Source organism: Papilio machaon, chromosome 8, assembly GCF_912999745.1.
Source record: "Papilio machaon chromosome 8, ilPapMach1.1, whole genome shotgun sequence".
NCBI classification, from domain to species: Eukaryota; Metazoa; Arthropoda; class Insecta; order Lepidoptera; family Papilionidae; genus Papilio; species Papilio machaon.
This window is the reverse complement of record NC_059993.1, coordinates 3,949,130-3,973,757: the sequence shown is the minus strand read 5'-3', so window position 1 is coordinate 3,973,757 and position 24,628 is coordinate 3,949,130. Positions and strand designations below refer to the sequence as shown.

Here is a 24,628-nt window from a genome sequence, read left to right as displayed (position 1 = left end):
GTAAACAAAAGAAGTTATACAAAAAAAGTGAGTTTAAATTAAATTAAAAAAGATTATCGGCTTCTACTCGACTGGTTAGCATTGTATGTGTAAAATATTAGCCTTCATTTGACATAATACGCTAGTAATTTTTTTTTTTCACTGGTGCTCCAAGTTCGTAGAACCTACCACTGTAGCAAAACAAATTAGGTTAACTCCGTGAACCGTTAGCATTGCTAACCTCAATTTGAAAGCAAAGGTTTAATAGATCCATTTTATATTTTCAGGTCCAAGCTAGCGGGAAAAGTGTTCAATTGGTACTACCTCAGCGGTCATTTTTATTAAATGTTTGTATGTTTCATTTTAACTTAATTCTTCTTGTTATTGTCGTCAAGTCCTTTTCATTATGAAAGACATCGAATATTTTAAAGCTCATTCCTTTAAATTATCGTTCCCGATTTATTTAATTTGAAAACAACCTGACGATAATGATCAATTATTTTTAAGGAAAAGTTTTATCGTAAAAAGGGTCAACAATAGGTATTAAGTTTTTCAGCCTTTTATTTATTTAAAGGTGCAATTACATTTGTTCTAAACAATAACAATGTTTGAAAAATGAAACATATTTCATTTCCCGTTAAGTCTTCCACAGTAAGCTTCAACGATGAAGAAGATGATAGATATGATCCAACCTAAAATTAACAAACCTATAGTGCCGGCAAAATATTTAACATTCATAGGTTCATACTGCTGCTTTGTCTGGTCATATAATTTACTTTGTAGGTATGTGCCTTGCGTGTACACTCTCTGTATAAAACCGCATTCCACGAGTATCTTTAAAATCCTATTAATCGGTCCAGTTAGCGCAGAATACTTAGTAAAATAAATTACAGAAGGACTGTTCACGATCTTTTCGGGAATGATTTGCAGTCTTCGTGAACCATTATATTGTTTTAAGTATTCCATAATAACCTCCTTATTGAACGCCAACACAAAGTTTGAGGTTCCACTGGATAGTTCATCTAAGATCTCGTAAGTATTAGAGAAGTTTAAAGACATCCAATTTCTGAAAATATCATCGTCTTCTGAATAATATTTTCTTAAAGATTCAAGACCACCGAAGGGATATTTGTCACGCAAAACTTCTTGTATGGTTGTAAATTTCTTTTCATACAATTTATGTTTCAATGAATCCTTTAGAGCGGCTTGGTAGCAGGATCGAATTATAAAACTAAACCAAATCCATATGTAAACGAATGCAACAAAATTTCTTTTCGATGGCATCCTCAAAATTGGCAGCCCTAAAAAAAGAACCCATGAATAAAATAGTAAATTAACATTAGACGGAGAAGCATTAATTACTTCCGTAATATGCTTCCAGAATCGTGTCTTAGTTAATGAGTTTAATAAAATAATAATTAAAAACATCAATATCAATATAAGTCTCGGGTAAAATTTGAGGGGATGTAAAAGTTTTTCCCAAGCCGGTTTTAATAAAGGCAATTTAGCTGTCCACACAATATCCATGGTATTGTATGTGAAAGAAATCTGAAAATTTCCATATAAATCAGAAGTGAGTGGAATAGAACACATTGAAGCGTGGGCTTCGAAATTATAAATGTCTCCCAGCGAACCGGTCCAATTGTTATCTTCATATGCACCCCATACTTCTCCCCCAGCTGGTAATTTTATTGTTAAACTAGCGTTTAATATATCAGATAAAAGTGTCAATACATCGCCATCAATTCCGCTCGGATTTTCAGTGGAATTTTTAAGAATCATAAAAGGAGGCTGATCAAATGTCGATACAATTAATGGACACTGGTGAAAATTTGTTAGTTGCTCTCGAAACATCGATTTCCAATTCATTCCGTTTTCGCTATTGTTAAATTTTATTTCGTAAGGAATGTCGTTAACGCATTTTTCGGGTTCTAAGAATCGATAGGAAAAGAGTTGTGGACTATCCTCATTCTGAGCTTTTAGAACAACAACATTAGGAATACGCTCATTGGATAATGTTAGGAAAATTTCTTTCTCCGCACATTGTTCGTAATCAGTAGTGGCACAAACAACAATAAATTTTCCAGATGTATCGTACATCGATTCTCTGAGCCATTTCAACATATCTGATATTTCAGAAGACTGTGTTCCGAACAAAACGTATTGTGATATATGTGTTCGTCGAGACGGTAAATATTTGCCTCGCTTCAGAATAACCGACTGATTGTACTTGCTCAGGAACACATCGACTGCAATCAATGTTTGTATATTGAACATAACAAGTGTAACGAATCGCCATTCGAAGTTGTAGTAACCAATTTCTGAAGCCATTTCACCAAGTTTTAATATAACTGGTGGATCTTCGTCTATTAATAACTGAGCACAGTTTGTAGATATACCACACATGTTCGTCGTTCACAGTTACATGTACTATAATAAAAACTATTTGTCTAAATGAGCGATTGTCGTGATTGCCAATACTTCGTAAGTAATGTCATTTTAAATTATTTATGCAATCACTTAAGAATCAAAGTTTTTACCATGATTATGCTGTGGATAAACGAGTTTTTTTATCCGGTTAATAAGAATAATTTTTTTCTGCTTTTACGTGAAACATAATTTTCTTGAATTACTTATATAAGAATAATTTGGTTGTATGATAAAAAGTTAATCTCAAACAAAATACTTAATTAGAAGAAAAACATTTTTAAATAAATTTAATTACAATGTCTAAGGATACATTTACGAAGATGATCTCGACCTTCCAACAAATAGTTCTAATATAAAAAATACAAGCGACATAATCCAGCCTCCGATGAGAATAGCATAGCAACCAGTATAATGCACTAGATTGATTGCCTTTTTCTTCCCACTCGACCTACTCGTATATCTCGACTTTGTATAGTTTTTGTACAGTTTTGAAGTAAATCCAGCTTCTATCAATTGCGTTAAAATTGTATTGATCGGTTCTGCCAACGGGGAGAATTTGTTAAAGAATATAACAGTTGGGCTGCTGATAACCTTTTGTCGTAACTTATGCAGGTCGATGCTTAGGTTTCTTTGAAATATTTTCAATGTTTCTGTGTTCACTCCTATAACAAACTTTTGGCCATTTGAAATGTTAAGCATCATGGGAAAGATTTCATTGCTTTCCAAATTAATCCAGCGATTATAAATTGTAGGTTCATCTATATAGTAATCTTTGAGTGCCGGCCCCCCGCCAATTTCGTAGTTAGCTGCAATGGCGTCCTCTATTGTCAACAGGTCTGAACGATATTTATTAGTTTTCAAAGCTTTTATAAGGAATACAGTGTAAATAGTCCTGACTAAGAAGCAGTACCAAATCCAGAAGAGAACGACATACAGAAATGCTGAATTTTTAGGTAGCTTCGTTGACGGCAAACCCATGCAAAGCTCCCATGAATAGAATACGAGACTGCGACGAGGTCGTATCGTCTTAGTTGCCCGAAACAAGCAATCACTACACTTACTCTTAACAAATATAGCTAGTATGACAATAACTACAAAAGACAGGGCCAAAGCTATCCTTACTTCGAAATTAAATGGACGCATTAACTTCAATGAGGGAGACTCTAAATCTGAAGGATGAGTGACCCATACTACGCTCACTGTATTATAATCCATAGACATTTGGAATTGTGAGAATCGACTGAGCGTGATGCTAGCAGACGTCATGGAGAAGTTGGCCAAGTTATAATAAACGTCAGCGAGTGATCCAGACCAAGTTCCGTCTTCTTCTAGTTTACCCCATCCGAAGCCCCGATGTGGAGTCATTAGTACGAGGCTAGCGTTTAACTTTTCTGCGATGAGACGAAGTAAATCTCCATCGGAACCTGAGGGAACGTCATTGGTTATCGTCATAAAAGGCTTCTGTTCGAACGTGGACACTGTAATAGGACACGATTGTAAGTTCCTTAATTTCAAAGGAAACATTTTTATACATTTAACGTCATTAACGAATAAACAAGAGTGCCAATTGTCTAATTTTATTGGCCGTATACTCTCACAATCATACTTTCTGTTGAAGTAGCTATACACATCTGTCTCGTTCGAAGATTTTCCTGTTTTGAGTAACACAACATTAACTATTTTGTAATTCCACAAAATTTTCACAGCCTCTGCTTCATCGCAATCGTGATTCGATAAACAAATGATGATGTACTTGCCGGTGTTGTCGAACTGACGTTTATTCATCCATTTTAACATTTGCGCGATGTTTGATAAATTCGTATCGAAAAGTATATATTGATGAATGTTTTCCGCGAATCGAGGATAGAAATCGCCATTGCTTAGAATTAAAGTTTTCTTGTATTTTTTCACAAAGAAGTCAATGCCGTACAAAATAGATATGTTATAAAACACAAAGGTGGTGAATCTCCATTCGAAATTGTTGAGCGCTATAACTGCAGCGCTTTCTGCTAAATTCTCAAAAGCCGAAACATTCGAAGGCATTAATAATTTATAATGTATGCTTTCATAAGTCCACATGTCGGCCGCGTGAGTGTAAGCGATTGAATATAATGTAGTCCGTGACATGGCACGGCTACGGCGATGTAATCTCGAGCTAAAATCACACCTAATGGTGCAAATGGATCACACAATGAATCATAATTGCCTCATAAAGTAATGAATAACCTTATTGAAAAAATCTGTCACTAATCATACAAAACCGCACAGTTTTTGTCGATATTTTCTCTTTAGCAGCACATCATTATCATCTTCCTGTCCTTGTCATGTACGTAGGATTGGCGAATCAGGTTTGTCCTTCATATGAATCTATCAACCGTAATCTCAGTCGTCACTCCCTTCTTAATCATGTCTTTAGGAGTACAATATATATTACTATATACTTTACTTTTAAAATTTTAATGATTATTGAACCACGTAGGGATTTAAAAGTTACCGATGAGTTGTATGGGTGTTTGTATAAGGTCAAAAAAAAACTACTTGCTTAGCTGAAAAAAATTATATTTTATGAGAAATTATAATTTACAATATTACATACAGGCATCCATCTTCAGTCGAAACTTAAGCTAAAATTCTCACAATCTCACGCAAAAGGTAAAGCAACGTTAGACTATAATATAGTTTTTAGCATTATTTTGAATGTCCACTGTAAAAAAAATATAGGTAATAAATCACGCCAGTACAAGATAATTCAATCCATTCGTACGACAGGTACCCGACGTGGAGGGCGCGGCGGACGGGCCGAGGCGTGCAGCCGGCGTCAGGCGAAGACAACTAGTTTCATTTATACGTTAGTCACAAATTGAACTATGTAAATGCAGACAGAATAAGAAAAATGTATAAGAATTCAGGCCATAAGCTTGTTGGAGGATGGAAAATAAACCTAGTTTAGACACAGTCTGAAAATCGTACAAATTTACTCTACAATGTACTAAGTAATTTATACAAAATATTAATTTTAATTTTCCGGAAGAGCGATGATGAATAAATCATAACATCAATATTCCTATAGTGCTTTCACTTTGAATCAATAAAAACTACTAAAATGTTGCCATGACCAACTGTAACCAAATAATTGTTAACCAATAAACATTAAGTGAAGTTTAAAAATCCAATGGAATGCTAACATCGGTTTCAATAGGTTCGATCAAGGAACGCTATTACTCGTCCAGATTACAAAAGTCATGAGATCTATGTTCCCCTCTTCATTGGCTCTGCCGGTAACCAAACATGAAACAGAACAAAATAAAGAAAACAATAATTTTAAAATATTTATTAGTTATTTCCATAAAAATCTTTGATTTTAAAAAGAGTAATATAAAGATCACGTTCATAAATAAGTCAAATATCCTGGCCCTGTTTTTTCTTAAAATATACTTGTTTTATTCATTGTGACATACTTAATTTGTTATATACTTAAAAGGAAAAGTCAATTACATTAATAAACTCAATAAAGGCTTTCAAAAGAGTCAACTAAGTTATGCTAAAGTGAAGAGAAAAAGCTCCTTAATTTACTTTGGACATCAGCATCATGTCTGGAGATCTCTAGTCGTTGAGTGTGGGCGAGGTCACGGGCACGAATAAAAAATATTAACCATTTTGAAATCTCACAATTTTCTTATTCCGTTTACATGACATTTATCATTACACAAACTCACACCTGACGCCCGCTGCACTGTACACAGCTGTAAACACCCACACTTATATACTTTAAAGTATTGAAAAAGAAAACTATAAGATCAGTCTGTACATCATTACTTATAAAGGCATTAAAACATATTCCCTTTGGCAAATAAGAGAGATTATCGATGGTGTTGTCTCCCCGGGCGGCGTGCGGTGAGACTGGGGGTGGGGGGAGGGTTAGTGGGGGAGTTGGGGGAGCGCCCGTCGCGCCGCTCCGCGCGGGCCGCCTGAGCCGGACACCGGACTCCTAACCGATCGACGCATTGCTGCACAGTTGCACAAACCAAACATAGTTCTATGTACACACAGAGATTGCACATCAATGGGTAACATCACTAGAAATATTCCAATATTGTGCGCTAAGTTTCAAATTCACAATATCTTGAGCATCTCGGACAGCTGTATCTCATAACCAAAAGCAAATAGTTTTGCTATTGACAGTGTCGGTGGTCGGCTGATATATAAAACTGTTCGCTTCCTTCTCCAAAATCAATTGGAAACTCTTAAACGGTAAATAGAAAATCAAGTCACAACAACAAATAAGTTAACACAATAAGTTATTCATTTAAAAAATAGAAACTTTGTTTCTCACTATACATAAAATAATTAAACAATAACACGAAGCAACACACTAAATAAAGCATAGCATAATAAAATTGTCTAAAACATGTATAGGAGTTGTGTGTGAGTGTGCGTACGTGTGTGTACGAGTGTGTGCGTGCGCGCCAGTCGAGGCCGCCGGGTGCGCCGGGTGCGGCGGGTGCGCCGGGTGCGCCGGGTGCGCGGGCGCGCGGGCGCGGAGGCCGCTGCGGTTGCCAATAGCAAAACTCGGCGCCGAGCTGTCTGCTCGCTGCACTCAGCACATTTAGACCCAAATGTACAATATATTACATTCGTGTGTTAAAAGCTTTCGTGCAAAAAACTCCAGTTACGGTTTACACAATTCACATTCCGCTTTATTGGATTTCTAGTAAAAAAAGTTTATATCAAATGCATCAAAAATGTCCTTACACAACTAACATAGTAACGTTCTATACTGATATAATGCTATTTGTTTTTCTTTATTTTCGTTACAGATAACATTAGGAAGAAACGAAATACACCATACAACTGCGTACACAAAGCCTACGGTCGAACGTAAATAAAAGTTTCGCTTGAAGTCAATTTGGGTAGAAAACACCATTGTTAAATATAAACAGCTTAAATAATAACATATAACATATTATATCAAGTAACAAAATTCCAATGTACAAAATAAACGCATCATTAATAGAATATAATCTTCCAAGCTAACAGAACATACAGTAGTACTGAATTCGAGCAATTGAGAAGCGGCCGAGGTACAGATGGGTTCTAATATGTACTGTAAGAGTTTGTACTCGACTTGAATTTAAATCTGTCATTGTTAATAGTCGTAATTATATAAAAAAAAACCCCGTGCCAAGTAAGAATTTAATCTTTGTTGCAAAAAATGGCAGTGAGAATTAAGGTTGTATGATTTTGGTGCAATTTGATTGGGCCATCTTATCATATAATTCGTCCCGCAGGCGACAAAGTTGATGTAAGTGAAGCTTAATAAGTATAACAGCGTTGTGGAAGATTGTAATCGACAATATTACCTTTCTCGGGGTGACTCCTATAAGGTAAAAATCCATAGAGATTAAATATTGGCCCCAAACAGAAGTTCCGTACCCGTGATGTCCCTCGGCCGTCTTCCCAGCGCGACCCTCACTCCAGAGCGGTGCACCAACCGCCGCACATCATCATAATTTAAATAAATACGTAATAGTAACACGGAAGCATCCCGATCGATAAAGCTGAAAGTCCCGTCTCGACCCACAAGGATGACGTGAAACACGCGTAAGTTCATAGGACTAGTTTGTTCAAATCCATTCGTCTGGACATAAATGTATACTAAATGTAGAAAGATATTATGGCAACAAACTTTACAAAAATCCTAAAACAATGACTATAAAGCAGGTGCCGCGGCGGGCCCGGGGCGCGACGCGGCATTTAAAAATGCACAATTTAATAATTCACCGATACAGACACATACATAAGTCGTGAATAACTTCATCATAAAAAAACATGTCAAAAAACCTGACGCGTCGTGAAGTGACCCAATCGGATCGAGAACGAATGATTTCCGACTCGTGCTAGTTTTGGGTTAAATGACTTACAATCTAACCTTATTTTTCTCATAAATCATTTAAAGATGTATCGGTTTGTCCATTCGATCTCAGTTCGTAAATTTACACTTTGTTGTGAAGTGATGATGTTTAAATTATGTGTTATACACAATCACAGAGGAGTGCGGGCGGCGCTGCCTACACTAGGTTGTACTCCTTCAGGTTGGACTGCAGGATGGTGTCCTTCACGGCGGCGAATACGAACCGGATGTTCTCAGTGTCTGCAAACAAACAATTATTATTCAAAAGCACATCAGACAAAACTTATTCTTGCATCTTATAAAAATTTGTATAGGTTTTACTCTATTTCGATGCTTAGCAGCTTTGGAACACCTTTTGTTGCATGAGTATCCGTAGAACTACTTACACTCCATGAGAATGCTGCGACTGGTTTCCTATTCACTAGTCAAAATGTAGAACATCATCAAGAAAAAATCCTACACCGTATACGTGTGTCAACTTTAATGCTGAGTTTAAAGCTGGTGGTTTGTGTTTTACGAGAAAAAACGGTGCGCTACCGAGTCGTAAACTTTTGACGTAAATTATAAAAACTTTAAATCCCTATCAAATTCCTATCAAGAATATTATGTCCTATTCAAGTGTAAACGAGTAAGTCAAAGACATATGCTTTGAAGTCTTGTGTGCTGTTGTTAATTAGAGAGAAAAAAAGGTACATATCACTGTAGTTATCAGCGCTGCCAATTAAGAACATCCATTACACTTTAAGATGCGCTTCCGGCCTTAAGTTAAACGATTTTTAATCAAAATGTTAACCTTACATTCTGTCTCATTATCTACACAACGCAACAATATTACACAAAGGTCGAAAATACAATGTAACGAAAACTGATTTTTTTTTTAATGAATTTTATAATTCTTCAATGCTTTAGGCTTAAAAAGAAATAACCTAACAAAAAGATGGAACTGTTCCAAAATAATAATATAGGTGTTTATATCAAACAAATAATATATGTTGTGTCTTATGAACATGCTATTTAAAAATATCATCAAAACTCCATCACCGCAAAGTAAAAGAAAAGATTAAATAAATAAATTGCACAATAAAAGGTTAAATAAAACATACATGCAACTATAAGTAAATTTTATTGGCAAATTAACACATATAAAAATAAATATTACATTAAGCTAAGTTAAATTCTTTCAAAGCGGATTGCATTATAGTATCCTTTACAGCACAGAACACTAATTTAATGTTTTCAGTGTCTTTAAAATAATCCAAGGCAGCATGCAAAAATTAAAAATAAATAGTAGAACTTGTTACACGAAAAACAAATTGTTATAACAATCAAAACATGCATTAAAACAATTTAAGTGAAGGTTCATGCAGTTTAAAATAGTAAGAAGATAATATTTAAAAAAAAAAATTTTAATCTGCATTAACTTCAAAGCGAAACGTAACCAAAAAAGCATTCTTAAACAATAAATATGAGACAAATGGATTCAAGCAATAAATAAAAGCATTTCTTTTTTTTATTTTGTAGAGTGGCAAACAAACAAGCGGCTACCAGAATTCGTCGAAACAGCGAAGCGACCGCTACCCGTAAGCATCTGCAATTCTTTATTTGACAGAGGACGGGATGCACAGAAAGAGGATATTTCACCTTTCTATGCGTTCCCTCCTCCACCAAATCCACTTCCCATTACCATAATTTTCTTATAAGAAAAGAATGTGGTAGGGCGAGAAGAGAATAAAAACTAAAATTAGGTCTTCGGCACGCATATTCATAAGACGAAACGCAGAATTTCTTCCACTTTACGCCTGTCATTATATTCTAAAGAAATGTTTTTTACTTTAATTAGTCGAGTTACTATGCAGTTACACGAATGAAGTTGTTAGCATGAAAAAATTCAAGCGCACACCAACAAAACCAAAACCATAGCTACAATTAATTTGACTAGAAAACAACAAATCACCTTGTATACCGAAGCTCCCATGCAACCTGTGATTCTAAAAAGTGTAACATAAAGAATAACATGGAAAATATACGAATAGGAAATGAAAAGAAGTATTCGAATACTTAAATCGAAGAAAATAAACATATTTATTTAAAAACGAATTAAAGAATAAAAAATAGATTTGATGAAATACGAATTTTTAACAACTATTTGTTAACACTCAAAACTTCTTAATTGGGATTGATTTCGATTTTGCGTTTATTTTATGGTTAGTTAAAAATTGTAATCAAAATCACTAATTAACAAACAAAACTCTTAAGCACTTCGTACACAAAGCAACGTAGATCTTGGAAACCCGCAGATTTCAGTCGCTAAGCGACTTAATACAATACACTGTCATAGATTGGTACACAGCGCGCGTTGCTCACATTTCGATCGTCTGATGTCAAAATCGTCGTGAGAAAAGGTCCTGCGATTTTCAAGCTGTCGGTACACATCTCTATATTTGACATGTAGTCGCTATGCATGTATTAACCGAATAGACGACGCGCATCGACGATTCAACGTGTATACGGAGCGCGCGCAACGCGATTTTTTTTGCCTTGTGTACGAAGTGCCCGAGTCATAATAAAATCTTGTAATAAATATCAAATAATTTATATTAAGGAAGTTATATCTGTAGACTCAAATTACCCTTTGACGCTAAAGGTTTACGGTTGCGCACAAACTAATTACAATGCAAGATTTTAGATACAACATTCCAGAGAATATTCATATTATTTACCTTATACATACAAAATAGCATGGATTTTACACGATTGTATAATAACTCAAAGAAAGCAGGTATGAGTACATAAGACTACCGTTGTAATACATAGATTCGAATTTATATGATTAGCTGTCGCCCGCGACTCTGTTCGCGCGGAATTAAAACAAAAGCTAATATGTAGCTATATGTGTCTTTCCAGACTATGTTGTACTTCTGTGCTAAATTTCATAAAGATCTGTTAAGCCGTTCCGGAGATAACTTCAAACAAACATCCATCCATACATCGATCCATCTAAACGTTCGCATTTAAAATAAATAGTTAGATTTCCTACACGCACTCACTATTTGAGTTCTTACAATCGATAAGCTTTGTTTACATAAGAATAAATCGGAAGTATGACGAATAATATGAACGAAAAACGACCCAAAATATTATTATTAAGTGTATGTACATTATAAAATACTTCGAAAAACGTATTACTATTAAATGTTAGAATTATGAGACCTAAAATATTTGTTACAAAAAAAAAACTGACTGCATATTAGGTGTTTTTCAACTGAAGAATAATCGAAATCTTATCGTGGGATTCTACGGCCGTAACATTTTCAGAAATATATCTCTTTGATTTGGTACATATTTGTAACAGGCAGTGAAACGAGATAGTTAAAGAATAGTGTCGTAATTTTTCACGCTTTATAAATAGTTGGTTGGTTATCTTTAATTCTCCATACAAAAGGCTCTGCAATGAAGATTTTCGTATATAGTAAATAGTTTGTTGACTTACCTGTCGCGCAGGTGAAGTGCGAATAGATGATTTTCTCCGCGTCCGGGTTGAGATCGACAAACATTCGTAGAATAAACTCACGCGCAGTGCTGGCGTCGCGCTGAGGACCTGATGGTATTACCACACGCTCACAACTACATTCATAAATACTTCAAGTCTTCATTGGCTTACAAAACGACGTATATATTGTTGTATTTTGTAAAAAAAAAAGTTTTTAAACCATGTAAAACTGATCCGAAAAATGAACTGCCGAATCAGTTTGACAGAAACACATTGTTAACTCTTTTTCATCAAAGATTGTGAGAGAGATGACAATGTATGCCACAGTTAATGCTTTTATGTTCAACTATAAAGGATAAAAGTATTAAAATGTAAATTATACCAAGTTTTACAAACCAAAAAAAGACTTAATTCTAGCTTACACACTTAGCCTAATCAACATCTAGCTAAATCACACAATCGAGCGTATACTGTTGTATGTAAGTCGCGTTAGAATTCAACCTGTGGCGGTGGTGAAATGCGAGTAACAGGATCTGTCCGGATCGGGGTTCTCTTTCAAATATTTCTGAAGGATAAACTCTCGAGCCGGTATCGGATCGCATTTCGGACCTAATGATTTCAAAAGACTTACTTAAAAACAATTATTACTTAATTATTACGATTCAAGTTTGGTATACTGAAATTACTTGCATGTGATAATATTTTAACTTTAAGTTACGCATTGATTAATAACTTTTACTGGTTTAAGTCAAAATGACGGTTACAAAGACTAATTTCTTGTCATTACCCAAAGATTGACCTACCATGGGTTTCTGAGACCAAAACCTCCGATTAAAACATCTTGTTATCTCTTTTTTGTCAAAGATAATGACGGGGATGACGATGTTTTATACAGAGATTTTAGACTCAGAAAGACACGACTTCGACGAAATCTATAGAAGGAAAAAAATATCGAGATATTATTTTTTTTTATAAATGCAATACAAACCGTCGTATTCTGGGAAATAGTCGACGAGATGTGAGTACATGATCTTCTCCTCAAGCAAATCCTTTTTGTTCAAGAACAAGATGACTGACGAGTGCTGGAACCAGGGATACGTGATGATAGTTTTGAATAACGCCTTCGATTCTTCCATTCGATTCTGAAATGAAGGAAATATTTTATGTTAAAATATTATCACAGACTACTTTGTATTAGGAAAATGTTAATATTATTCTCTCGCATATTTCTACATATAAAAGTCAGGTGTTCACAACATTTTTCTCTTGTCATGGCAAATTCATGTAGCCTTTATCGAATTCTAAAATAAATTCTAACGAAACGAGGGCATTGAGTATGAGAAACTAGGAAACAATTCAAGTGATTTGTATTATTACAAATGTCTCTGCACAGCTTGTTTCTCACGGCTGTTTTTATCCTATTGTAATATATGTATTAAATAAAAATACTCTCACACAAATCATTGTTCTAGAGAAATTACAATAAAATAGATTTCATACGCCGATAGCCTTGATTACACGTGTACGAAATAAACTTCTTAAATTCACTTCGCTTTCATCAAACAATACTAAATACTACCTATTTATATAGAAATTAAATATTTAAGCAACATTATTAAGTATTATTTTTCTAAATTAAGTATTTGGTTCATGATTAATTTTATAAATATTGCTAAGTTATGTATCGTATTCTTTTGATTAGTTAAAGTAGAAAAATGTTTACATGACAGTTAAAATTTTAAAACAAGTTATCAACGTATTTAACATTTATTTAATACTAGCTGTCGCCCGTGACTCTTTACCCGCGGTAATAAAAAACTTGATTAGTAGCCTATGTGTCCTTCCAAACTATGTTTTACATCTACGCCAAATTTCAGCGAGATCTATGCAGTCGTTTTGGAGAAGCCATCTAACAAACATCCATCCATCCATACATCCAAACATTCTCATTTGTGATATTAGTAAGATAATTATTGAAAGCGCCTAAAAGTGGAAGTTTTAGTAAATTTTAAAGCAGAATATAGTTAGTAAAACTATCAATAATGTAAAGTTTATTGTGCGACATTGTGTAATAACTTCAAAATATAATGTGAGGTTCCACTGTCAAAAAACTTGCACTTCAAAAAAGCATTACACTTTTATTGTTTAATGCCTTTTTAAAATATACTATGTTAAATGTCAAAACACTAAACTTACCTCATTTTCGGATTCGAATAAAATTTGATCATATTCACTAAGAGCTACTAAGAATATGATAGATGTGACGTTCTCAAAACAATGAATCCACTTCCTTCTCTCGGATCTCTGGCCACCCACATCTACCATCCTGTTGACCACAAATACAAATTAATATAACTTGAATTTTACATAACTAAACTAAAAACTGTGTATATCTTGTAACACGGCAATGTATGAAAATATTACAAGTAGAGTAACTTTTAAATAAACATTGTTTTCGGATCAAAACGTTTACGCAAAAGTATTATTGACGTTTTTTGTAGTAAAAATAATTTATTGATTATTTAAAACAATATTAAGCTAATTAAATTGTTTAAAATTTCGTGAGACATAAAATTAGTTTGATCACACGTGAGTTATACCGTTTCTTAATGAATTAAATATTAAGATAAGTTAAAAAAAATCGTACAACTCACGTGTTGATGAAGAAAATGTAACCACAAGAACAATGACAATACTATTCAAGTATAATAGTAATTAGACATATTCAAAATGGTTCTTATAACACTATCAATAATTATATACTAGTGCATTTAAAATCGTTAATCGTGAAAAGTTTAATTAAAATTTTATGACTTTAATAATGATATTTGTTAGAAATCATTCGATAGACAATAAAATATCAATTTACTTCAGGAATGTATGTACTTGGTTAATATAATTATATATTTATCTTTAACTTTGTTTATTATCAACTGTTTATAAGAGATCATGCAAGATTCAATACATACCTTTTGCAGAGTCGTAATTATTACACAATTTAAACGTTACATAGTAACTTATACAACATTATTAATAAGCAAGCAATTCAAATTATAATGGGATGTACGCAATAGCAACAAAAATACATATAAATACGTGCAATAAAATTAAAGCCAGTTAGTGTGTTAAGAAAAAAATTTTATTAACATCCTTCCAAAATTGTAAATTTACTAAATACCTCAAGTTCTATTCAATCATTACTTACAAACCTGCTTGTACCAAAACCGCCAACTTTGGTAGTTTTAAAAATGAAGATTTCTCGCGTTCTTAATACAGCAAAGAATGGTTATAACCACAGGTGGGCACAGTTAATCGAAAAGTTAACTTCGTTAATCGTTAATTCGTTAATAAAAAAATTAACTTCGTTAATCGTTAAAGCGTTAAATTCTCGAAAATTTAACGCAAGTTAAAGTTAATCGTTAACAGTTAACCATACCAAAATTATACATACTAATTTCATACTTATTGTGGCGACACTTGTTTAAGATAGCAATTTGACTATACATTCTATAACACATTAGTATTAGAGACAAGTATGAATGCGTTATAGTTTATTTCATTACGATTGCAGAAAGCCTATCATTGCAAAGAGTTCCGACAAATCTACTACTTTTTAAACTAAGTTTACCCGAGCCGAGGTGCAGCCGAAGGTGACGGTTGACAGTTGGAACAAGTTGTAATGACAGTTCCGCACGTGTACTAAACAACTATTTTTAATACAGTTGCGAAAAAATGAAGCAATTTAATAGAATAATAAAAACACAATAAACTCAACTAACTAAAGTGTTTGAAAAATGGCGCCAGCCGTAAAAGAATACAAACAGAGATTTTTTTTCTTCATCCATTCTGGGTAGGCAAAGGGAACTATGCCCAAACGGCCAAGTCTTCAGTAGATTATTTTTATTGATATGAAATGAAAATGAAATTTAATGAGATGAAATAAAATGAAACCTAACCTAATTCATTGAATAAAATCATTAAAGCTGATATTGTAACAAATTAGGAGCTTCTTTTTAGAAATATTTGCATGAAGCATAAAAACTTCAATGATTTTTTTTTTTGTAAAAACTTCGTGGTTGGTTTTTTCTTAGACATTATTTTGACAGTTGGGAAAGAGAACGCACGAGTTTGGAAAAGCTAAAGAAAAAGCACGAGTAAAAAAGTGTTTTAATACAGTTGCTCAACAAGTGGCGTATTGCAGGGACGAAGAGCGTTCGGGATGTGGGCTATTACATACTCTTGCTTTGATTTACTCGTAATGAAATATACTATTTCGAACCTTCTTTTGATTTTGTCCTGTTGGTCACGTCTTTCCCGGACGCTCTGATGCATCACAGTTGTACGCGAACTTCACATATATCAATTATCAACTCGTTCGTTCACCATTCGCGTCGCCGACAGTTGCCCAACATAGCTGAACTTACGAGCGTGTCGTGACGCGTAATTTAAACAAAATGACAGCACGTCTACAAGTTTCTAATTTAACGATTAACGGACTTTTATTAACGGAAGTTGAGTTTAACGGAAGTTAACAAAAGCGTTAACACTTTTTGAAGTTAACTTAAAAGTTAATCCGTTAAGCAAAATGTTAACTTCGTTAATTAACGATTAACGGATTAACGAGTTAATGCCCAGCTCTGGTTATAACAACGTATAAAACTGTCTTATCTATCACACAAGCACACAGGATTAGATCAAAACAATTGCTATTCCTACAATCCTACACATAAATATTTAAATCTACTGATTGAAGTAATATTAACTTCTTAACTTTTTCCATAGAAAATCTGCTTGAAAGCGAAATTTTTCAACTTAAAGCTGAACGATTTGTTTCGATGTTTAGTAAATTTGGTATTTACAATTAGCCGAAGCGGGCTGTTAGTACCCAGGTGCATACATACCTAAATATGGGTTGTTTGGACGGTGAAGGAATAACGCGCTCCCAGCGATCTACCAAACCATGTAATCCACAACACCATTTTCCTACACTGTGAACATACCTAAATATGATTCCGTCAAGATCGAAAGGATACTCAAGTATACCGGTTGTCGGCTGTCGAGCGCGAAGAATATCCTGTTCGGTCGGCAGATAGTCGTCTTTCTCGATCCTTTCCAGATCGCTTAAATAGCTGGAATATGTTTTAAAAGCAACTCAAAGCCCAAGTATCGCATGCAACAAAATTGATACATCCCAGTTGACATGGAGAATAAAAAAGAAACAAACAAAAAATTTAGACATTCAAATCCATGCTAATAAACTCCATTACAAACTTTTTTGTTGTAAAAATATCATTACATTTTATTTGATACTGGTTATAATGTGTTTGTCACCATGGATAACATTAAAAAAAAACATGAAACCCAATAGTACCCGTAAACAATAACATGCACATCGAAGCGAAGCATTCGCCTTGTAACAGCATGCAGAGGCAGTAATGTTGTTACCTAAATCGAATCTCTTCCAAGTCAAACGGGTACTCAATGATACCCGTAGTGGGTACTCTCACGCGAAGGATGTCTTGTTCGGTAGGTAAGTAATTTGGACCCGCCACGCGGTCAATCTCCTGCAGGTAGCTATAGAAAATTCACGCTTTTTTGTACAGTTGTATTTTTTATCCACATTATTTGCCAATTATGACACTTCTAACGACATACAAACTAATTGTCGTTAGGACGATAGACGTCGTGTCCACGTGTTAAAACACGGTCATTAGACATATAAAGTTATCGGTTTATTAGTCGAAACGGATAGAGACTTATTCCGGGTCGACAGTATATCACTACGACATTATTTTTATGCATAATTTTTTATAAAATTCATTATAAATAATTTAAAATGTAAGAATTTGACCAATATTCGATATTACAAAAACTTTTGTTTTCAAAAAAACATTAAACATAAACTACGTTTTAAATGTATACATTGGCATTGTTGTTATTTGTATGACTTACTATTTAGCCGAGTCAGTCAGTTGGTACTCCCGCCTGCGGTCGTAGCACTCTTGAATCCCCGAATCGGCCCAAAGGGCCTTTATAGCTTCCACGTAAGGGCTCTCAAAGGTCGTCACACTCTCAAAGTCGATTGATGATATCAACTCCGCCTTTTCCTGTAAGTCATTAAGTCATTATTTAATTGACCTGTTAATTGTATGAAACAGATATTCAAATACAAGTTCAGTGAATATTATTAACATTGACTAACAAAAAATCTATTTAAAATAAAGCGATGTGGCGTAACAGACGGCATATGATTTATTTCCTGCGTTGATAACAATGAGGAAGTATTACATGTATTTTTGTTGTACCTAAAATTATCTGTAAACAGATTTATTGCTTATTTAACAACAGGGATACTAATGGTTTGATTAAAATTTGAAGAAATCTTTTTTAAATCATTAGTGCTAGAGATTAAAGTCTCGATCATCCTGTTGTACACCCTGACTTCGATTAATTATTCATGCTACTTCTGTGTTAATAAAGCGTTTTAGCATAGTTTGAAGTAACATGTTGCTTGTCGTTCAGATTTGTATTTTAAAATTTAGTGTCATCGCTCCCACCACGTACCGCCCGTGTGGCATCTCTCTAACTAGTTATGGTAGGACAATACTTACTGCATTGGACGGATTTCCGTATTGTATTTTGAGTAGGTCCATAGCGCGTATCATGCTCTGCATGGCCATGAAGATGTTCTGGTAGACGAGCTTGATGAAACCGCGCTTGTCGTCGTCGCTATAGCCGGAGCCGTGGATAATTCTCATCTGCTTGATGAACGTTGACTTGCCCGACTCGCCAGTGCCTGTTAAGTATCACCAAATATGTTTATACTTAACCAACTTCTATTAAAGTCTGGTTTCAAAAAGAAAGTTTCATTTTTCATATTCTCATCCCTGTCTAATAACTTCAAACAGCTTAAACACATAATTTATTTTGCTTACATTGTTAATAAATAATGAACTTAATGACGAAAAGACATCTTAATGTCTAACAATAAAATTACTCTTTGCCATTCTTGTACTAGAAGTGTGGGTAAGTAACTTTCATTGGAAATAATTGACTTATATATAGAGCCAAGCACTATCTTATAGAATTATGTACAAATAAATTTTGCTTTCTCTTGTAACAAATATAAAACATTAGTATGATAATTATGATTTTGAAATTAAAAGAAAAATTAAATTTAAACTAAAACTACAGGATGATTTATATCTGCCAAAATTTGGGAAAATTGGTCAATTCAGATTATGTATTAACTAAATCAATATAAACCTTAAATAACACTTCAAAAGAATGTAAACTTAGTAGAGAGAGAACTTAATTGCCCTTAACTGTGACCTAGGCTGGGGGAAGCCATTAGTTGGCTTATGACTAGAGGACCACTAATAGGATTGGCATCAAGCTAACTCATTGCTAGTAAATAAACCTTGACAATGGCAAACACATAGCAAATACTTATAATATAGTGTATTTCCTCTTTTAAAACAGTATAAAATATCCAATAATGTTAAGCAACACATAATGTTGGAAATATTGAGCATAGCCACTTGAATATTTTACTATCTTCTTATTTTGAAATTAACTATTTACTCAATAAGTTTGGATTCTAAAAAAATATCATATCTTTTCCATTCCTCAAAAATGCACAAGTTAGAAAAGATTGAGATTATATAATAAAAAGATATTTGTAGCAGTAGAAATTCTAGTTCTTAATAGGAACTAGCTGTCACACGGGACTCCATCCGCACGGAATTAAAAAAAAAACTTATTAGAAGCCTATGTGTTCTTCCATACTTTTACATCTATGCCAAATTTCATCAAGATCCATTGAGCCATTCTGGAGATACCTTCAAACAAACATCCATCCATCCATACATTCACATTTATAATATTTGTAAGATTAATGATCAACAATATTCTGTCACATACAACATAATAAGTAAAGTTGCTTTTCACACTTGCACTTTTAGGTTTAAAAATTTAAAGGCTAATTTCTCTACTATGAGAGTATAATAGTGTAAGAATTGAGCAATATTCTAGTTTAACATACTTCATAATGTGATACTATTTCTATCTGCATGATGACTAACTATTATGATTTCTATAACATTTCATTGTGAAAATTCAATGAATCGACATTTCTATTGTGATAGGATGTCTTATATAAAAACATATAACACATATTAAAATTTAATGTTTACTAAGTCAAGGAAACTTTAACCAAAATATTGCATAAAATAGTTTTTGTCCAAGAGGAAAATGAATTCATTGGAATTTCAGTAGTAAAGTTAAGTCAAATTGAATACAGCCTAATAAAACTACTCCTACTATTGATACTTAACAGAACTAATATGATAAAAGCAATGATTTGTTGTCATTTTGAAACCTTTCACTATTTATCTGTAAACAAGTATGAATATTATTAGAAAAACTAGCTATTGCCCGCGATTTCGTCCGCACAGTATTAAACAAAACATACTAAGTGTATTACGCGATAAAAATTATCTAATGTGTTCAAGACTTATGTTCTGTGTCTGCCAAATTTCAATAATATGTGTTGAACCATTGTGGACTTATAGCGTAAATATGTAAAAACAAAACAAACATATCCCAAGGAACCCCAAGTTTTTCTGGGTTTTGAGGGTGCTTTTGTGTTCTTCCAGACTATGTTCTACATCAATGCCAAATTTCACCGAGATCCTTTAAACCATTCTGGAGATGGGATTTAGCAACAGTCTGACACAAAAAAAGATATGTTTTATATCATCATAAATAAATTTACCTTTTAAATATGCTTTAACCAAAGATATTATTTGAAATAATTTCAAACTTATAATCTAAATACTCATAATGACTTTAAAAGGCTAACTTAAATAAAATGTTAATATATTTTGTATCTACATAGTATTTCATCTTATAACCTATAGATCGAGGATTTTGTATACCATGTTCTGTTTTAAAACATTTACATAAAAGTAGTTCCACAGAGACACAGTGAATGATTACATTGGAACAGGCACTTTAAATAGACACTAACACAACTATAGACAAAGAAATAGACAAGTTTATTGCCTCCTTAGCAATCTATTTCTGTAACTGCATATAATAGGTTATTTTTATCATGATGTAAAATATTTATGTGATTAGAATTACAATTAGTTTTTTAACATCAGTTAAATGCATTCAGTTATTTAAAAAAAGTCATTAGTATGTTCCTATTGTAATCTCAGAGAATGCTAGTTAAATTGGTACTTGGTACACTTATTCAAGTTATTGGACTTAAAATAGTGTTAGAGTGGGTTTAAGAGCCTATAACTCTATACAGCTGAACTTGAATAAGCAAGAGTCCAAAGAACCGCAATTTTTCTAGCTTTTAGAGATTTCTCTCAAATTTACTTTAAAATATTTTTCTTTGTTGGATACAGTAAGTAGATATATTTTGGGAAATAGAATATATTTTTCATGTGTAATAGTATTTTTTTAACATCATCATATCAAATTTTCGTTAATTTGTGTTTATGTCCAAAAATCATCAAAATAATAGTTAAACTATACACATAGAAAAATCAGTACACCACAAGACATATAAAGTGTATGTTATAGACAAAATTTGAGAGATGTTTTTATAAGAATATGGTATAAGCTGAATATTTGTTAGTACATAAAAAAATACATATAATTTTAAAGAGCATATAGGTTAGTAAGTTATAACATCATAGGATTATGAATCATAGCTTGCATTTAGAACTATAACAGACTTGAATTCAAAGTAGACTGTTTACAATATTTTTTTTAATTTATAAATCAAAATATGATTTTTTTTTTCTATTTATAGACCTAACAAATAATTTATTCCTTAAATGCACCTATAATTAGATTAATCATTACTTCATTGTGTACTTGTGTTATAAAAAAAGATTTTTAGGTTAAGTTTAACTTACCCAGCAGGAGCAGTTTGAGTTCTCTTCTGGCATCGCGTTTGTCCTTTCGGAGTTGCCGCTCTATCTCCTGGTTGATTCTTTTCTGTTCTTTGGCTTCCTCCGAAATACAGCAGTCCATGGTTCCTCAGAGCGAAGGGCCGCGGACCGTCCTCGCGCGCGGAGCCCTGTCCTTTCGGCAGGCCTTTCAACCGAGGCACACCACTCCTAAAAATTACATATTATTACACTCACTAAATCACGGGCCTCACAATTCCCGGCTGAATTCACAATCGCTCACAATATCACATACCGACACGAAGACGCGCGTACAATCATCCGAACTAGAAGCTAATACTAAAACCGACAATCCGGTCACTGGGTGTGGTGACTTATGATCGCTCATATACATATACGCTTCTGTCAACTGCCGACATAAACATTTCGAAATCCGTTTATATACGAGCGGGGAACCTTGTGAAGCGATCGTATAATCTTATTAATGTAACTAGATTCAAGAAACCTATGGCTACTCCCCGCACGTGTGTAATAATATGATTAAAACTGTGAGCAAACAGCGGATTGACGATACCTAGGTAATCTACTGATAACTAGAACGGCCTATGTCTAGGTTACAATTTTACTTCCCATGCCACTGTAGTAAAGAAAACACACAAGTGATACACATTTTTATACACATTACGTACCCAAATATATATCCATAGGGCACGATCAAGTATTCCACTTCAATTTATTGCACTAACCACGATTTAATCACTCAAGTCATACAACGTCCGCCTCTCTCAATATGGCGCTGGGCGATTTTGGGCGATGGGGAGTTCTGCGCGTGCGTCGTACGAGTATTAGCGAATTAAAAGTTGTGTATGGAAATTGAATCAAAATATGTAAAATTTTACTAAATAAATTTTAATATCTAATTACATAAATAAAATATCGTTAATCAAATATAAAAATTAGAATTTTAATTTCCATTTCATGATCATCAAATTAATTATAATTTGACAGCAAAACTGTCATACTGTCAGTGTAAGTAAATGTCATCGTTATCATTCAATTTCAATCGATGCAATCGAATATAGTTTTTGATAGTAAATCGATTTTTCTTTCACATTTTAATGGAATTTTCACGGTTTTATACAGGTAGAGAAAATTAAAATAATAGTTTTAAATTATACGAGACTAGAATAGGTAATTTTTTAACGAATCTCTTCAATTTCGTTGGCTTTGTATGCTGTTGGTGCATAGACAATTGGTTTTTTTTATAATTAGATTTGGTTTTTTATAATTTATTAAATTTTATACGTAAATAGAATCAAAAATAAATATAAATTATCGAAAATGTTATTTGGTACACTTATTTATTCACTATACACTGTACTGCACAAATTCTTGTTGATTTAATTTCTTCTTTCACATTATACCTACTAGATGTTTCAGACGGCAATTTATATATTGAAAACGCGGAAAGAAGCCCTACAGTATTTGCGTAACATCTAACTCTACACAATGTCATATCGTGTAGTCGCCCCAGACACAGGGATTAACCTTCAAAGGTAACTCATATTGCTATACCAGGTCACATAGTTTAACTGTTGTCAAGCCTCTATCAGACGTCTATAAAAATTGAGTACCCTTCTCAATTAATAGAAATTGTATATTAAGTAAATAAGTATTACTCTTTGGTTATTTGAAAAAATAAAACATCTATCTATAAATATTTGCAACAAAAGCATGAGTGTTATTTAACTTTCGAAATATTCGCTCAAGTTTATACGTGGAGAACAAGATAAAATTATTGAATTCGTAATCATCATCAGCTGCTTCCTAGAAGACTTCTTTGAAAAATAACAAAACATTATATTAAAAAAAAACATCGAGAAAGGACCACCCTATGTGAGGTCTAGGCCGGGATGTAATCGTATTAGCGGTGTAGAAGGTTGTTACATTCGCCTTGTGGCAATTTCAAGAGCAGAAGATTATTATTTAATCGATAACGCTTTTAACTTCCTTGTTTTAACTATCCTGAATAGAGAAGCATTTCTTTTTTATTTTTGTCAAGTAGATTTTTAATGTTTTTGGTTATCAATATGAAAAAACTTAAACTGGGCACTCGGCAGCATAACAAAAAAGAGCGAAGTCTACTTCACGGTAGTGTTTTTAAAGGTCGTCTTAAGTTCTTTGGACTTTTATATTTATTAAGAACTAGTTGTCACCCGCGACTCCGTCCGCGCGGAATTAATTAAGATAATAAGTAGCCTATGTGTTCTTCTAGATTATGTCTTACATCTGTGCCAAATTTCATCAAGATCCGTTCAGCTGTTTCGGAGACCTTCTAACAATCCATCCATCCATCTAAGCATTCGCATTTATTAGTAAGATTGAAATAAAAAAGAAGTTCCTTACTGTCTACATTTCAAATCAATTTATATAATTTGGTAAAATCTTGTTAATAGTATTATTATTTGAAAACAGCGATAATTAGATTTGTTACTTTTATGTCGGATCACATGTCATTTAAACTAAAGTATTTCTATTACGAGTATACTACTAGTACTACTTACTCGTAGTGTAACGTTACAGATTGAATGTTATTTTTGTTTTAATTCTCAGTGAAAAGAAAAGTGAATGATAGGGAGAGAACCACACAGAAGACAGGTGTGAAGTGGATGTAATTCCGCGTTTCTTCTAACGAGTGTGCGTTCCGGAGGCCTAATTTTAGTCCTTTTTCCCTTCCCACCCTTTTCTTATAAGGACAGGATGGGAAAGGGATGTGGATTTGATGGAGGAGGAGATGCATAGGAAGGTTAAATATTCTCTTTTTGTGCGTCCCCCTCCTTCGTCGATTGAGGGTAGACAACGCATTTGCAATTGCGAATGTCTATGGGC

At 33.5% G+C, this 24,628-nt stretch overlaps 3 protein-coding genes across 10 annotated transcripts; all 3 read right to left on the bottom strand.

Annotated features, from left to right (window-relative positions):
- Positions 1-606: 606 nt before the first annotated feature.
- LOC106720563 lies at positions 607-2,338 on the bottom strand. The gene has a single exon (XM_014515284.2). It carries the CDS (start codon positions 2,308-2,310, stop codon positions 607-609), a length of 1,704 nt encoding a protein of 567 aa, XP_014370770.2. The 5' UTR covers positions 2,311-2,338.
- Positions 2,339-2,721: 383 nt separating this feature from the next.
- On the bottom strand, positions 2,722-4,452 carry LOC106720564. The gene has a single exon (XM_014515285.2). The coding sequence runs from the start codon at positions 4,450-4,452 to the stop codon at positions 2,722-2,724; it is 1,731 nt and encodes a 576-aa protein (XP_014370771.2).
- Positions 4,453-7,770: 3,318 nt separating this feature from the next.
- Positions 7,771-22,665, bottom strand: LOC106720754 (guanine nucleotide-binding protein G(q) subunit alpha). Of its 8 annotated transcripts, XM_045679130.1 has the most exons (10): positions 22,429-22,663; positions 21,746-21,949; positions 18,422-18,606; positions 17,763-17,917; positions 17,256-17,384; positions 16,811-16,939; positions 14,007-14,136; positions 12,799-12,952; positions 11,811-11,918; positions 7,771-8,560 (listed from the first exon to the last, which is right to left on the bottom strand). In XM_045679130.1, exons 2-10 carry the CDS (start codon positions 21,861-21,863, stop codon positions 8,478-8,480), a joined length of 1,191 nt encoding a protein of 396 aa, XP_045535086.1. In that variant the 5' UTR covers positions 21,864-21,949; positions 22,429-22,663; the 3' UTR covers positions 7,771-8,477. The 8 variants fall into 8 exon arrangements, with proteins under 8 accessions (XP_045535086.1, XP_014371012.1, XP_014371013.1 ...); XM_014515526.2 differs by lacking the exon at positions 16,811-16,939 and having other exon boundaries at positions 22,429-22,661; XM_014515527.2 differs by lacking the exon at positions 17,256-17,384 and having other exon boundaries at positions 22,429-22,661.
- Positions 22,666-24,628: the final 1,963 nt, after the last annotated feature.

Coding starts and splice junctions, on each gene's coding strand:
- LOC106720563 (XM_014515284.2), bottom strand. CDS start 2,310: ATGGCTTCAGAAATTGGTTACTACAACTTCGAATGGCGATTCGTTACA.
- LOC106720564 (XM_014515285.2), bottom strand. CDS start 4,452: ATGCCTTCGAATGTTTCGGCTTTTGAGAATTTAGCAGAAAGCGCTGCA.
- LOC106720754 (XM_045679130.1), bottom strand. CDS start 21,863: ATGGACTGCTGTATTTCGGAGGAAGCCAAAGAACAGAAAAGAATCAAC. Junction 17,918..18,421: donor ACGGAAATCCGTCCAATGCA/GTAAGTATTGTC, acceptor AATGACTTACAG/GAAAAGGCGGAGTTGATATC. Junction 11,919..12,798: donor CTATTTCCCAGAATACGACG/GTTTGTATTGCA, acceptor TAATACCATCAG/GTCCTCAGCGCGACGCCAGC.